Source organism: Eschrichtius robustus, chromosome 14 (assembly GCF_028021215.1).
Source record: "Eschrichtius robustus isolate mEscRob2 chromosome 14, mEscRob2.pri, whole genome shotgun sequence".
In the NCBI taxonomy this organism is placed as follows: Eukaryota; Metazoa; Chordata; class Mammalia; order Artiodactyla; family Eschrichtiidae; genus Eschrichtius; species Eschrichtius robustus.
The window spans coordinates 19,319,003-19,334,459 of NC_090837.1; the positions used below are offsets into that span (position 1 = coordinate 19,319,003).

Genomic DNA, 15,457 nt, shown 5'->3' on the forward strand with positions numbered 1-15,457 from the left:
GCTCCTTCTCTTTTTCTGCATCCCCTCCCTTCCCTGATAAGCAACTGTTTGAACCTGTCCTTTGGAACTCAGGGAAGGTCTAGGAGGCTTGAATGAAGCCTATTTTCTACAAGCAAGAAACGGGGGACATGGAAAGGATTCGTACCCAGGGTTTGCCCCACAGCCTCCTGCTTGGTTTCACGGCTAACTGTGGACCTGCTTAAGCAAAGCAGGGGATCCATTGGGATGTTATAGAGGAAGGGTTGGCGGAGTTTTTCTATAAACAGCCAGATAGTAAATATTTTAGGCTCTGTGGGCCAAACGGCTCTGCCATTGTAGCAGAAAAGCAGCTATGGATAATATGTAAACAAGCAAGCCTTGCTTGTATTCCAAGGAAACCTTTTTTTAAATTTTTGGCCACGCGGCACGGCTTGTGGGATCTTAGTTCCCCAACCGGGGATTGAACCCAGGCCCTCGGCAGTGAGAGTGAGGAGCGCGGAGTCCTAACCACTGGACTGCCAGGGAATTCCCACCGAGGAAATCTTTTTTACAGCCAGAAATTTGAATTTCATATCATTTTTACGTCATGAAATGTTATTCTTCTTTTGATTTTAAAAATCATTAAAAAATGTAAAAACCATTCTTAGCCTGCTGGCCAGGCAGAAACAGGCAGGGGACCAGATTTGGCGTGCAGGCGGTCATTTGCCACCCCATTTGCCACCCCGTGTTAAAAGCTCACTCTTACACCTGGGCGGGAAAGTGATAGGGAAGGAGCAGTGGATTGTGTTATGAGAGGAACCCTGAACTTAGGGCACCCAGATCTTTTATACCAGATGATAAGCCTGCCAGCTCTTTGTTCTGCAGAAAGATGCTCTATCTTCAAAGGTCATAAGTAAACCTGCCCTTTGCACCAAAGGGAGATCCTCTCTATCTTTCAAGGCTGTTTGCTAAACTAAAATCCTTGAAAAGATAGTCCAGAACAAAGGCAGTCAGTGCCTCTGCTTATAAAACAGGCAGAGAACATGAGAGACCCATGGGGAATCGTCTGCTAACACCAGTAAGAGGTTACAGTTGGTTCAAAGGAGAATTCAAAACACACACGTATATAGGCAATCAGAAAAGCTGAAATGGATTTACACTTAGAGGCAAAAATTGGCAGTGTGCATAAGGCAATAATCAATTGCATCACCACCAGACACGGCTTGCATTTTTATGCACAAGAATTATTTGCACTGGTATTCTATAATGTGAAGTTGTAAAAGAGCTTAAAGATCATGAAAGCCGAGATAACCTATAAGGGTTCACAAGACAGGACATTTTGCCCATTTCAAAGTCTTTGACTCCGTTTCCTAACAAATGATATGGGGGGAAAAAGATAAAGCGAGGTGAGGGAGGTCAGGAGTATGGGGCAGAGTAAGGGGCCGTGGGCAAGTCAGAGTTTTAAGTGGGGTGGTCAGGATGGCTTCAGTGAGAAGGTGAAATTTAAAGAAAGACTCGAAACGGGTGAGGAAATTAGTCATGGGGATATATAAAGTGCAATGGAGGACGAGAGCAGCCAGTGCAAAGGTCCTGAGGCAGGAACGTGCCTTGTGTATTGAAGGGACAGCAGGGAGACCAGTGTGGCTGGAGTAGTATGAGCAGAGCAAGGGAGAGAGAAGGTGGGATCAAGGAAGTAATGGGGGCCAGATAATATAGGTGGGGGTCGTTGGGGCCACCCTAGAGTCTGTCTGCCACAAAAGCACCTAGTATGTGTCAGTTCTGGGCCAAGCACATTCATATGCACAACCTGCTTTCAGTGTCTCAACCACCTTGCCCCGGGGTTTATTAGCCCCAGGATTATGAGGAACCTGGGGCTTAAAGAGATGAAGCTCTAACACTGCTGGTTGGGATTCACCCCTGAGTCTGTCTGAGCCCATGCTCCTTCCCTGGCATCCCAACCAAATCATACCCAGGGAAGGAGGCGTGGGGAGTAGGAGGCTGCGACCCAAGACTGTGCATGCCTCTTGCTCTTTTTCTCTCTCTCTCTCTCCACCTCCCAGTCTCCAGCCGGAAGAAGGCGGTAGAGGCAAAATGCAGCCTGGCCTGTGAGTACCTGAGTGAAGAGGATTACATGGACCTGCTGTGGACCACCCTGTCTGAGTTCCCAGGTGAGGGACCTGTGCCACGTGGGCTGGGGCAGGGCATCCTGGGAATGCGGCTTTACCTGGTGCCGCCTGGAAGCAAATCCCATTTCTAAGGGAAGCTGGGGATTTGTTTTCAACCCTTAGCTACAAGTTGTCAAGAACTGTGAAGAGGCTGACATTTTACTCTGTTTGAAGGCTAACAAGTTAAGCTGCCCAGCTTCACACACACGCGGGCAGAAGACACAAGACCCCTGGGTCAGAGACAAAAGACTATTACTCACGGCACAGCAGGCAGCCTGAGTAGTATGTTAGTGCTGGCTCCTCTTGCCCCCAAGTCCCATGGGGATGATGAGGACGGGTCCAGGCGAATCTTACACGTGCAATGGATTTGCAACACAGCTCAGGCATCTCACACTTCGGGAACCCAAATCTTTTATAATGGGCTGCCGGAAACCTGCTCAGCCTTTGCCCTGGAGAGAGACATCATCTTTATTACATTGGGCAGTAAACAGACCTTCCCCTTGCTCTAGAAGGAGGCAGTATCTCTGTCTTCCAAGGCTGTTGGCTATACAAACAACCTTGAAATGCTAGCCTGGAACCAAAGGGCAGCTAGTGCCTCCGCTCACAAGCTGTGCAGAAATACAAGAGACCCGTGGAGAATTGTTCCCCAACACCAGTCACACTGGAAAGGATCGGTGGGATGTTAAAAATTCAAACCTGCACATAAAGCAAAGGTGATCTATCTTTTTCCTTTAAAAAAATAGTATTATTACAAAAATAATAATATCTGGTATTTACTGATTGCTTACTGTATATATATCAGGCACTGTGCTAAATATTTTACAGCTATGGTCTCATTTAATCTTGTGAAGTAGTATCATTCCCATTTTACATCTGAAGAAACTGAGGATTGGAGAGGTGTAGCAAAAATGGTTCCTGCCAATTGCAGCTGCCAATTTCTGCATCTCTGTGCCTGAGGGCTATCTCAGGAGGAATTGAAAGCCTCAGTGTCTAAAAGCAAGAAAGGTGGCTGCAGGTGCCAGGGAGTTAACACCTGGGAACAGCCTTCAACCAGTGTATAAATACCCCAATTTCCTCGCCTATCAGGTAGAATTCTAAGGTGTGCGTTCCGCACTGACTCCCAGAGCCCTCCAGTGGAATCCAGCAGCAATTTCCCATGGTGGTAACTTGCTTGATATGCACCCTTATTAGTTGCGTCCCTTCCCCGTTTCACTTCTCCAGTCTCCTACTGGTGCTTCCTTGGATGACCTCCCAAGTAAACACCTTGCACTCGGACCCTTGTCCCGGGGTCTGCTTCTGGGAAAACCCAACTAAGACACTGAGTGTCCTACAGCTGGCAGAGCTAAGACCTATGTTCCCACCCCAGAGCCCAGAGTCCACTCCTATACTACATTGTCTATCTTTCCCATATAGCTTAGCAGGTAACATTAAAGCCTCTGGTGTTAAACCCAGCATTGCCAGCTGCCATTTTCGGGACTTCAAGCATTCACCATTTCTATGATTTTACCTTTCTGAAACTCAGATTCTTCTTCCCTATTATTACATGTATTGTTTTGTTGTTTCATTCACTGACACATCCCAAGCTCCTAGAACAGCTCCTGACACACAGTAGGTACTTAATGTATTGATTGAATAAAAGTGGGAAATGGGCTATTAGCATGCTTTGTAGAGGTTTTGTTTTTTAACGAAAGTCTAATTGATTTACAATATTGTTAGTTTCAAGTGTACAACAAAGTGATTTGGTTATTCATATATATATGTGTGTATGTCTATATTCTTTTCTTTATTCTTTTCCATTATAGTTTAGAGGTTTGTTTTGATGATTGAATGAGATAATAGATGTAAAAGTGCTTGGCCCAGCTTTTATTATTATATTATTATTATTATTATTATCAAGCAATATGCTATACCACCTCTACTGAGGTAGAGAATGTTATTTTTATTTAGTCCTACTTCTCCAATGAAGAAATTGATGTTCAGGGAATTCCCTGGTGGTCCAGTGGTTAGGACTCCATGCTTCCACTGCAGGGGGCATGGGTTTGATTCCTGGTTGGGGAAGTAAGATCCCACATGCTGCCGGGCATGGCCAAAAAAAAAAAAAAGGAAGATTGAGGTTCAGAGAAGGCGAGGGACTAACCTAAGACCACATGACAAGTTAGAGGCAAGATGAGGTCTTAGAACCTACGTGTTTCTGACCCCCAGCCCAGGTGTCTGCTGCCTAGTTTCAGTGAATGCCACTATTCAGGCTTCCCCTGGTGCCTGTATTAGTTATCCATTGCTGTGTAACAAATTATTCCAAAATTTAGTGGCTTAACACAACTCATATTTATTACATTTTCTGTGGGTCAGGAGCCTGGGCTTTCCTGGGCCCTCTGCTTCAGTGTATCTCACAAGGCTGCAGTGGAGGTGTTGGCCCAGGGTCTGTGGTCTCATCTGAAAGTTCAGCTGAGGCAGGGTCTGCTTCATGCTCACTCCCGTGGTTGTTGGCAGGATTCAATTCCACAGGGTTGGTTGGACCACAGGCTCAGTTCCCCACTTCCTGTTGGCCAGAGACCACCTTCAGTTTCTTGCCAGGTGGCCTTCTCCATCAAGGCAAGTTCATGAGAAGAGCCAGGGAGAGGGCAAGTGCCAGCAAGACAGACGTCAGTCTTGCATAAGCTCATCTCAGAAGTGACCTCCCTAGTGACATATGGATATATGTCTTTAAGACTGGCATAAATTGATTTTAAAAAGCTATCATCCTAATCACTGACTAAGATTCACGGATATACTTTGCAGTAGACATATAACTCAATGCATTTTTTCCTTTTTTAATAAATTTATTTATTTATTTATTGGCTGTGTTGGGTCTTTGTTGCTGCACGTGGGCTTTCTCTAGTTGTGGCGACCGGGGGCTACTCTTTGTTGCGGTGTGCGTGCTTCTCGTTGTGGTGGCTTCTGTTGTTGTGGAGCACGGGCTCTAGGCGTGCGGGCTTCACTAGTTGCAGCGCATGGGCTCAGTAGTTGTGGCTGGCAGGCTCTAGAGCACAGGCTCAGTAGTTGTGGTGCACGGGCTTAGTTGCTCCGTGGCATGTGGGATCTTCCCGGAGCAGGGCTCGAACCCGTGTCGCCTGCATTGGTGGGCGGATTCTTAACCACTGCACCACCAGGGAAGTCCCTCAAGGCATTTTAAGCAGTTTGTCAACATCTAGTAACATTAATGACATTTACGGAAAGTATAATTTTAAGTGATTGCTTTTACACTGTTGTAAGTCTTTTTGTCATAAATATTGATATAAAAACATTTTTTTTTTTTTGGCCACGCCACGTGGCTTATGGGATCTTTGTTCGCCAACCAGGGATCGAACCCAGGCCCTCAGCAGTGAAAGCACAGAATTCTAACCACTGGACTGCCAGGGAATTCCCAATATAAACTTTTTTGACTCAAAAAAAAAAAAAAAAGAAGTGACATCCCATCACTTCTGCCGTATTCTAGTCATTAGAAGTGAGTCATGAGGTCCAGCCCACTCTCAAGAGGAGGGGATTACACAGGGTGTGGTACCAGGAGGTGGGGTTATTGGGGCTCACGTCAGATGCTGCCTCCCATGGCTCCCCTGCTCCCTTGCAGGTGTCCTTGTGACTCTCTGGATTATCGACCGCCTGGGCCGCAAGAAGACCATGGCCCTGTGCTTCGTCATCTTCTCCCTCTGTAGCCTCCTGCTGTTTATCTGTGTTGGAAGGTGGGTCGTGAACTCAGATCTCTGGCCAGCAGGCTTACTTTTCAGCTCGTGGTCAGGTCTTTGTGCCTGCAGACTGTGGATTACACCCCCTGGGGTACCTGAAGGATCCCCCCCAGCCCCTCACTAAGCCTGAGGCTCTTGGCTGCTTCATAACTGGACAACAGATTGGGCTCAAAGTGGGGGCCTCTGATGGGAGTGGGGGTAGGAGGGCACTTTGGTCCAAATTTTGCTCCGACACCATTACATTTAGACTTTGGACATCATCTCCCAATAAGATCATGCATATAGCTGTTTAATTCATATATGGGTTAAAAGTGTTCATTTGTTCCATGGCAATATTTCAAGGTCTTGTTTTATAATCCCCTTTTGGCATTTCTCCATTTTTTCCATCTATCAAGAGCCTCAAAATATGGAACTGGCCTGTGTTGATCTCCAAGAGGCCGCAGACCGAACCACAGATGAGAGATCTGTGAAAGGTCTGGAGATGTAACTTGGATCTGGAAATGTTGATATTCAAAGACATTATGGGAACAATAGAACAGAGGGCTGGGGGTCAGGATTATCCTCATAATACTGAAGAGAAGTTTCCTTTCCCTGGTTCAGCTGGTTCCTGGCTCAATTCCTGCCCCGACTAGGTCCTATCTGGACTTTGGATTATTTACATCACTTTACCCCAGCCGTGCCCCACCCTGGGCACCACCATTTCAGCCTGGAACTTTGGAGAATGATGAACTTATAAAAGCAGGTCTTCCTAGAGACCACTGGGATGCGTGTGTCTGCGTGCCTGCCTTATGGTGTGTTGGGTGACGTGGGCTTTGCCAGTTTCTAGGGTGTAAATTCTACCTGGGCAGATAAAACTTTGCTGAAAGAAACTGTCAGAAAAAATACTTGCTCATCTGCTTTTTTTTTCTCTTCCTAGAAATATGCTCACTCTGTTACTCTTCATTGCAAGAGCGTTTATTTCTGGAGGCTTCCAAGCAGCTTATGTTTACACACCTGAGGTAGGAGGAATGCCTGGGAGCAGCCAGGGTGGGAAGGGGGCGGTGGGCCCTGCTTCCGGAAACACCCGGCCTGGGCTCCTCTGAGTGAAATTTGTCCTTGAGTCTGAGTGGCGGCTGTGAAGGCCTTCATTATTTCAGGCTTTCGTTCAGTCATTGTTTTCTGCTTATAAAAGCTTATGGTCAGTGTACAAGTTCCAAATGTTGCAGAACTGTATAAAACCCCCAAACTAAAGGGCCTCACATTCTGCCTTCCTAGAGACCACTTTCTTGAATGGTTCAGTGTATATTCTTCCAGATTGTTTCCTAATTTATGTTAGTGCATGTATCAAATTGGGTAACTGAGCAACTGAGATGAGTTTAATAAAGGACAGATTACAGTGGTGTAGGATAGGGGTTAGGGAAACCAAAAAGTGATGGAGCGGCGCCCAGAGCTCACAAGGAGGTGGAGGTGGCTGGGGACACAGCTACCACCTGAGGCCTGTGGGGTGAGGAGACGGGGTGGTCAGGGTCCCAGGAGGGAGCTGTGCAGAGAAAAGCTGTGACCTTTAGTTGAGGGACACATGTGCCCTTAGGCAACCTAGAACGGAAGGAGCAGGAGAATAAATACCCTGGCCTCTCTCTCCCACCTCACGCCCATCTCCCACTGGGGCTTCCCATTGGCCGAACCCAACTGGAAGGCAGAGAGCCTAGGAGCCCTTGGTGGTCCACAGTGGCCAGCCCCCAGGGCAGAGAATGAGGTGGGGAGGGGTAGAGAGAGGTTCTGGAGGGGAAGATGGAAGACAAGGAACACAGGACATATGGACCTGCTTTGTTCTTTGTAATAGCTGCTATACTATACTGTTCTGTACAGTACTATATGGTAATCTGTATACTATATTATTATGTACAGTCCTTTATTATACTATATAATATATATGCTATATATCAATATTATATACTATACTTTGTTATAGAATATATATACTTTATATTATATAATATACTTTATTATACTATATCATATATATTACATACTATACTATATTATACAGTATAGTATGGGCAAATCATAATTTTGTAACAATTCTCCTACCAATGGATATTTGAATCATTTTCCAACTTTTCACTATTATAGTATGAAGGTAAACAGCTTTACCTATCCTTGTGCACATGTGTGGTTTCTTTAGAATAAATAAGATGTAGAATGTCTGAATTAAAGCCTATGATACACATTACAAACATTGAGAAAGATTGAAAAGTAAAATCAACCTCTAAAATGTTGCCTGAACTTACACTCTATGCGACAGCGTCTGAGAGTGTCCATTTTCCCACACTCGGGGATTATGGGTTACTTGTTTTGTATTTATTTTATCTCATCTTATTTTAGATAGGGTCAAAGGGAGGGAGAGGATAGTATGTACCAGGTGCTGTGCCAGGGGAAGAAGCCATCTAGATTGTCCCTCAGGTCTAAACAGCACTCCAGAGACCTCACTTTGAGTCATCATCCTGAGCCCTGCTCCCTCCACCCCACCTTCCAGGCACAGCTCCAACGCTGCCTCCTCCAGGAAGCCCTCCAGGATCCACCCCCCAACTTCATTTTGCCCTCAGTGTCTGTGCGCCTCTTTGGTATTTTTAGTCATGCCACCTTGCCTGTCCCCCAGGGAGACTTCTACTAAGACTCCCTATGGGCAGGGCCTGGGTCTCCTACTCTGTGACTCTCATCTGGCCTAGTGTCCCCTCAGCAAAGGCCTGTGGATTGATTGCTGGAGCCTCCCAGAAGAGTACCAGGAGAAGGCTGCCTGACCTGCAGGGACTGGGAGGCCCAAGGTCTACAGGGACAAATACCAGGGCTCAGCAAACTACGACCCGCGGGCCACATCCAACCTGCTGCCTGTGTTTGGATAGCCCAAGAGCTAAGAATGGTTTTTATGTTTTTAAACGGTTGAAAGCAAAATCAAAAGGATATTTCTTGACATGTGAAAATTATATGAAATTTAAATGTCAGTGTTCATTAATAAAGCTTTACTGGAACACGCCACAGCCCTTCATGTGCTGTTGTTGTCTACAACTGCTTTTGTGTTACAGGGGCAGAGCTGAGTAGTTGCCAGAGACCAGATGGTCCACAGAGCCCAAATTATTTACTCTCTGGCCCTTTAAGACGAAGTTTGCTGACTCCTGGTTTAAACTAATCCAGCTGGCTATTCCTAACAATGAAGAATTGGTTCAATAAATGATGATTGATCCAAATGATAGAATTCTGTGCAGCCAATAAAAATTATGCTACTGGAGAAGACCAAATATGGACATGGGAAATGTCTGCAGTCTTTCTCTAAGAGGAAAAAGTCTTCAAAGCAGCATATACAGAAATATCTAGTGGATGACATTATACCACCTCTAGGATTTGGCTTCGTGTAATTTAGGAGGGGAAGGAAGTGAGAGAGTATGATTGAAACTAACAGAGGTCCTCTAGGCTTGGTCCTAGATGATTGATTACACCATTCTACTTTAGTCTGTGCTTGAAATTCTCCATGATAGACAGAAAAAAAAATAGGAATTTAGTACTTATTCACTTATTCATTTGGATATAACCACCCAGGGCAGGGAGGACCCCCTTCCTAGGTTCCCACCCCCAGCTTGGCCTCTTGCCTTCTTCATCCGGTTGAGTTTCCTGTCCCTTTCAGGGTGAGACTCCCCACCCTGCCCTCCCACCCCTTCTTGGTATCACCAACCCCTGAGGGATTGACCCTAATTCAGGCCCACCTGCCCCCGGGGGCAGGGTGTGGGGTGGCGGTTGGGATTCCCATCATTCCCCGAGGCGGAGAGGAGGGAGGGGCCTGCATTTTCTCAGTGCGGCCACTTTGGCGGCTGTTTCAGGTCTACCCCACGGCGACCCGAGCTCTGGGCCTGGGCACCTGCAGCGGCATGGCAAGGGTGGGCGCGCTCATCACCCCGTTCATTGCTCAGGTAGGTGTCACCCCAAATACAGAGGGGGTGGGCGTGACAAAAGCCATTGCGTGGCAGGCTGTTACCGTACCCTGAGCCTCTGCACTGCCCTTGGTGCGCATTACCTGATCTCATCCCAGCAGCCCATCCTACGAAGAAGTATTGCTTGCAGATGAGAAAACTGAGGCTCAGAAGGGTCAAGGGACTTGTCCAAGGACACACAGCTGTGAAGTAGAGGAGCTGGGAATCAAACTCAGGTCTTTCCGACGATTTGGCCGAAAACAATTTGGATGAGAATAAACAGGCGACCATGCCTTAGTGGGGAACAGATGTCCCAGTCCCTGGTTTCTGAGTTGGATGATCTGGTGTCGTTGCAGAATTTTGCAGCTCTTTGTGTCTTGAAGCATTTCTCTCCTTTTGGGGGGAGCTTGTTTGGGAATCTTTTTGCTTTTTTAATATCCAATTCGTTTTTTCCTGTTTTTATCACTTTTTAAAAATTGAGGTAAAAGTCACCTAACATAAAATTAACCATTTTAATTCAGGGAATTCCCTGGTGGTGAATGATTCGGGGAATTCCTTGGCTGTCCAGTGGTTAGGACTCTGCGCTTCCAATGCCGGGGCCCAGGTTCAAACCCTGGTCGGGGAACTAAGATCCTGCAAGCTGCGCAGCACAGCCAAATAAATAAATAAAATTTAAAAATAAAGTGAACAATTCAGTGGCATGTAGCACATTCACAATGATGGGCAACCACCATCTCTATCTAGTTCCAAAACATTTTCCTCTCCCCAAAATAAGCCTCCGTATCCATTAAGCAGTCACTCCCCAGCTCCCCCTCCTCCAGCCGCTGGGAACCACCGGTCTACATTCTGTCTGGATGAATTTTACCTCTTCTGGATATTTCGTGTAAATAGAACTCCAACACGTGTTTTAGCCAAGTCGTTCTGTCCCCGGTACCGTTGTGTTTGGCCATTGTACGTCACTATTAACTAGCACTGGTTGACAGCTTGCCATGTGCCTGCATGGTGTCAAGTGAGGCATCTTCTCATTGGGAGATGGCTACTGCTCTTCTGCCCGTTCGGCAGATGAAGAAATGTGGTTTAGCTCTGCTGTGTGATGTGCCCTGGGCCATCAAGCTAGGAAGTCAGCAGACATGCTGCTTTGGGAGAGAATAAATAGACTCTTGAGCCTGATGGGGTCTGGGTTCAAATCTCAGCCCCATCCTTAGTCTTTGTATGAACTTGGGTACGCTGCTTAATCCTCTTTGAGCCTCAGTTTTTCCCTCTGTAAAATGGGGGTGGAGGACATACCTGATAAAACTGTCGTGAGGACTCCATGGGAGTCCAGTGATAAAGAGGGCTTACAAGAGGGCCTGGCGTTCTCAATATTATCTGTATGGTTGGTGGTGCCTGTGCGTCAGAAGGGATGCTCTCACCGGCGTGCATCTCCCTCCCCCCAGGTGATGCTGGAATCGTCCGTGTACCTGACGCTGGTGGTTTACAGTGGCTGCTGCCTCCTGGCTGCCCTGGCCTCCTGCTTTTTGCCCATTGAGACCAAAGGCCGTGGACTGCAGGAGTCTAGCCATCGGGAGTGGGGCCAGGAGATGGTCGGCCGAGGGACGCACGGCACAGGTGTCGCTAGGTCGAACTCGGGCTCTCAGGAGTAGTGACCGATGGGGGGCTGAGCTGGTTTTTGAGGCTGTAGAGAGCAGGGAGCTGCTGGAGCCCGGCTGGGGCACCGATCGTCACTGCCCACATCAAGAACTCACCCGAAGGTACCACCTGGACCAACGAGGTTTTGTGTCTTGACTGTTTGCTCATATTTATCGAGATCCATCCGGGGATGGGGAGGCATTTGCTCTGGGGGGTTCTCCGTGTGTGTGGAGGTTTGTTAATAACCTGTGGATCTGCATGGGAAAAGTGCCACCTCAGCAGTGCCCGGTGACGCCGGTAGCCAGCTGGACACCATCCAGAGTCAGCCGGTCACAGCCTCGGTGAACAACAACCAAAGGATCTTTGCAGATATGCTCCAGGCCGGGACCCCTGTGAGACCTGCCACTCACCCACTGGACCTGTTCTTAGGTTTCTCCTGCATCCCCGGCCCCAGGCTTTCTTCTTTGAAATTGCAGGTGACCTGGATGTGGCCTGAGCAGCTTTTTCTTGGGTCTGAGAAATGCTCCCAGGGAAGGGGCCCCTCGCTTTGCCTTCCCAGGGCTGAGTAGCGGAGACTCTGGCCGATGGACGTGCATTTGAACTTGAGCCGCATGCCTCCACCTGGCCCCCTTTTGGAGTTGCTGTCCCTGGCTCCAGGGGATCCAAATGTGGCCATGGGGACAGCTGGGCTTGCACTAGATGACAGCCTCAGAAAGCTATTACCCCCAGGAATTGGGGATGGAGGCCAAAGGGAGGTGAGAACCAAGCCCACGACCAAAGCAGGGGCCTCCCCTTTGGAAGCAGCAAAGGTCACGCCGGGGTCTTCTTTTCTGGCCCCCTCGTTGGGCAGGCTGATTGGTGACTCTTGGGGCAAGAAAACAGTTAAGTCAGGTTTCAGTGCTTTGGAGTTTGAGCACGGTGGGTGGCCAAATGGACCGAGAAACAGAAAGATGCTCCCCCCAGCCACCTGCTCCCGTGCGGGCCAGGGGACCAGGAATCCTTCCTCCCTGGATTCTCTGCCGTCCCTGCTGTCAAGGGGTGGCTTGGTCTTTCCACAGAGGCAGCTCCTGGGGTTCCAGCGATGGACCCCACGGCATGGATACCATGGGTAAGGAGGAACGGGAGGGCCCAGATGTGTGAAACATGTACATTTTCAAAGAAAGAGAAGGGAGGTCAACTGGATTTGGGGGTTGGCCTCCAGAGGAAGGCCTGATGCTGTGTCTCAGCAGACAGCATCCACCTCCAGGATTTGGTTTCCACGAGCCTTTTCCCCGTCATGAAGGCAGGAACCTAGAGAAGGAGAGACGAAGATGCCAGATCCCATCAAAGGCCAGAGAAGACTGACCGTCTGCTTGGAGATATCTGCTTGAAGTGAACATTCCGAGGAAGCCAAATGTGTACGTTCACCTTTATTAAAACATGTTGGTGATGGACGTTGCAAGGGTTGAAGTTTGTTCGTTTGTCACAATATCCTAATGATGGTTCAGCTTAACGGTGTTGCCAACTTTGTCCATGTAGGTTAAGCTCAATGCTTTCATTTGCTTTAATATGACAGTCTTTCCAGCAAGGGGGAAAAGGTTCACAGTTGGCGGCCAACTTTGAGTCTATTGGAAGCAACGCTTCCTTCTAATGGTGTGGAGGTCACAGTGGGTGACTTCTTCAGGCCCAGGTCCTAGATCGACTGCAAATCATCCCACATCCCTGAATATATGTACTGCAGCCCCCTAGACCCAGGCGGTCAGAGGGGGCAGCTTGGCAGAGCTTCCTCTCTCTGACACCCACATTTCCCTGGACCATGAGTGGCTAAAGCTCTAATTATTTCTGGTCTGCTGAGCTCTCCTGGGTAACTAAGAACCTTTGCTTGTCTTTTTTGCCTTCTAGCTGGCCAGACACTGCTGGATGAGCAAGTCCATTCGCTTCACCCTCAAATAACCAGGAGGATCTGGGGGCTGCGGTGGGGAAGGAGGGCTTGGTGGGCAGAGGTGTTTTCCAGGGGCTGGAGTAAAGAGGCTTGTAGTTGTGGGTTTTCTCTTGTTGAGACAATGAAAGGTGAAAACTCTTGGCCTTCTAAATTGCCTGCCTTTTTATGAAATCGATATTATTGAATGATACAAGAGCTGCCACAAAAGTTGCCCAAACCTCTGAAATGCATGAGACCTTTAGCTGAAGACCTTTGTATCTAATTTTGAACTGTCCAAAAGCTCCCCTTTTCATTACTGGAAATGTCATCTGTTTCTCTCAGTGTTAGGAAAGATTTTAGAAAATGGCAAAAGATGTTCAATGTAGCCAGGGTTATATGGTTTCTTTCTTTCCCTTCAAGTATGCTCAGGAATACATAAATGGGATGTGTTGGCAGTGAGATAAAAGAGTATCTTAGAGATGGACTTTGAAATGAATATGGATATGCATTATTTTTAAATAATGTTAAGCAACAGAGAGGCTTGAAGGATAAGATCATCCCTTGGTTACTACAGTAAACATCAAAGGACTGGGATAACCTTGAGCTGCAAGCAACAGTAAAACCTACCAATAGTAGTTTAACACATTAGAATATTAATTGTTCATTTGACAACAAGCCCAGAGTCAGAGAGTTCCAGGGAAGGCTCAGCAGCTCAACAATGTCATCAAGGACCCAGCTTCTTTTTGCCTTTCCTCTCTACCGTCCTCTGCATGTTGCCCATTGACCCTATGTGTGAAACCTCATGGTCACAAAATAGCTGCCAAAGTGCCAGGCATCAAGTTTTTTTCAAAGATGTTAGAATGGGGAAGAAGCAGTCACAGAAGGTTTTCTTTCTAAAGGGTCTGTTGTTTTTGCTTGGAAAGGGAAATCCCGCAGCAGATTTACCATTGCTTTGTATTGGTAAAACCTGGGTCTCGTGCCCATCCCAGCATGAGCCCCCCCCCCCCAGGGCTGGGGAAGGAACGGCCTATCTCCCACAGGATCAAGGGATACCCACAGCCTCTTGAACACAAAATTGAGATTCTGGTAGAAGGAAGACAATAGTGGTGGGATGGGAGATAGTTGAGAGAAACCTTGACAGAGTTCTCATCAAGGCTGTTTTAGTTGCAAGGAATAGAAATTGTACTCAGATTGATTCAAATCAAGCAGTACAGATTTAATATAAGACTGGGAACAGTAGTTAATTTCCTGGGGACTATAAATGTGGGAAACAGAAGTGTAAGGAACAACAGGAAGAGGGGAAGGTTGTGGCAGAGTATGGGACATAGGGGGCGGCTACTACTCAGCTCCAGCTGATTTTGTGGTACCATAGAATCGCCTGATTTTCAAGACAGGAATCTGGATTCTTATGTGAAATCTCCAAATTTTAGTATGTTAGATCAATTTTTTTTTTAATTTTATTATGTTGGATTGTTTAAATTTTTAAATGTGTGACTCCAATAAAATTCATCTGTAGGCCGGATTTGGTTGATGGGCGACCAGTTTGCAGCCTCTGAAAGGTTAGAAAGATCACCGAAATAAATGGAACGGGGACCTGGAGAGCCACCAGGGCCTGAGGCAGCCCTCTCTCTGGATCCGTGGCCCTGGTTTCTGTCCCTCTCTGCAGACTGGCTTCCTATTGACCCCTCATGGCTGCTGCATATGCCTGACTATGCATATGGCTCAGGCTCACCAGGGCTCGGCTCTGCAAACACATCTGACTCAGCTGTTCGGTGTCCCACTTCTAAAGTCTCAGGAGAGAAAGCTGATTGGCCCAGTTCAGTGTTGGTTCCAATCCTGGTCCAATCAGTTGGGTCAGGGAGAGGTGGGATCAAGAGGCACGAACATGGCAGCTTTGGCCATGACAGCTACTGGTGGCACAGACAATTAATGGTATGCCTGGAACCCACAGCAGCACATAGGTAAACTTTGGAGTCTGTTCATTATGACTCTATTTTGGGTCATGTCATGGCATGTGGTCAGTATACACGGAGTATCCACCATGTATCGGCATGATATTCAACAGTGAGGATACGAAAAAGAATTGAGACATGGTCCTTATCTTCATGCACTCACAGCGTAGTGGGGAGAACGTAGATGCGT

At 47.4% G+C, this 15,457-nt stretch overlaps 1 protein-coding gene across 2 annotated transcripts in view; it reads left to right on the top strand.

The window, feature by feature from the left end:
* Positions 1 to 14,578, top strand: part of SVOP (SV2 related protein) — an 84,602-nt gene extending 70,024 nt beyond the window's left edge. For both annotated transcript variants that reach the window (XM_068563594.1, XM_068563595.1), the window contains 5 exons: positions 2,019 to 2,126; positions 5,731 to 5,842; positions 6,762 to 6,843; positions 9,697 to 9,786; positions 11,223 to 14,578. In XM_068563594.1, the coding sequence (XP_068419695.1) occupies positions 2,019 to 2,126; positions 5,731 to 5,842; positions 6,762 to 6,843; positions 9,697 to 9,786; positions 11,223 to 11,429 (599 nt within the window). In that variant the 3' untranslated portion in view covers positions 11,430 to 14,578. The remainder of the gene's footprint in view (positions 1 to 2,018; positions 2,127 to 5,730; positions 5,843 to 6,761; positions 6,844 to 9,696; positions 9,787 to 11,222) is intronic.
* The last annotated feature ends 879 nt before the right edge of the window (positions 14,579 to 15,457 follow it).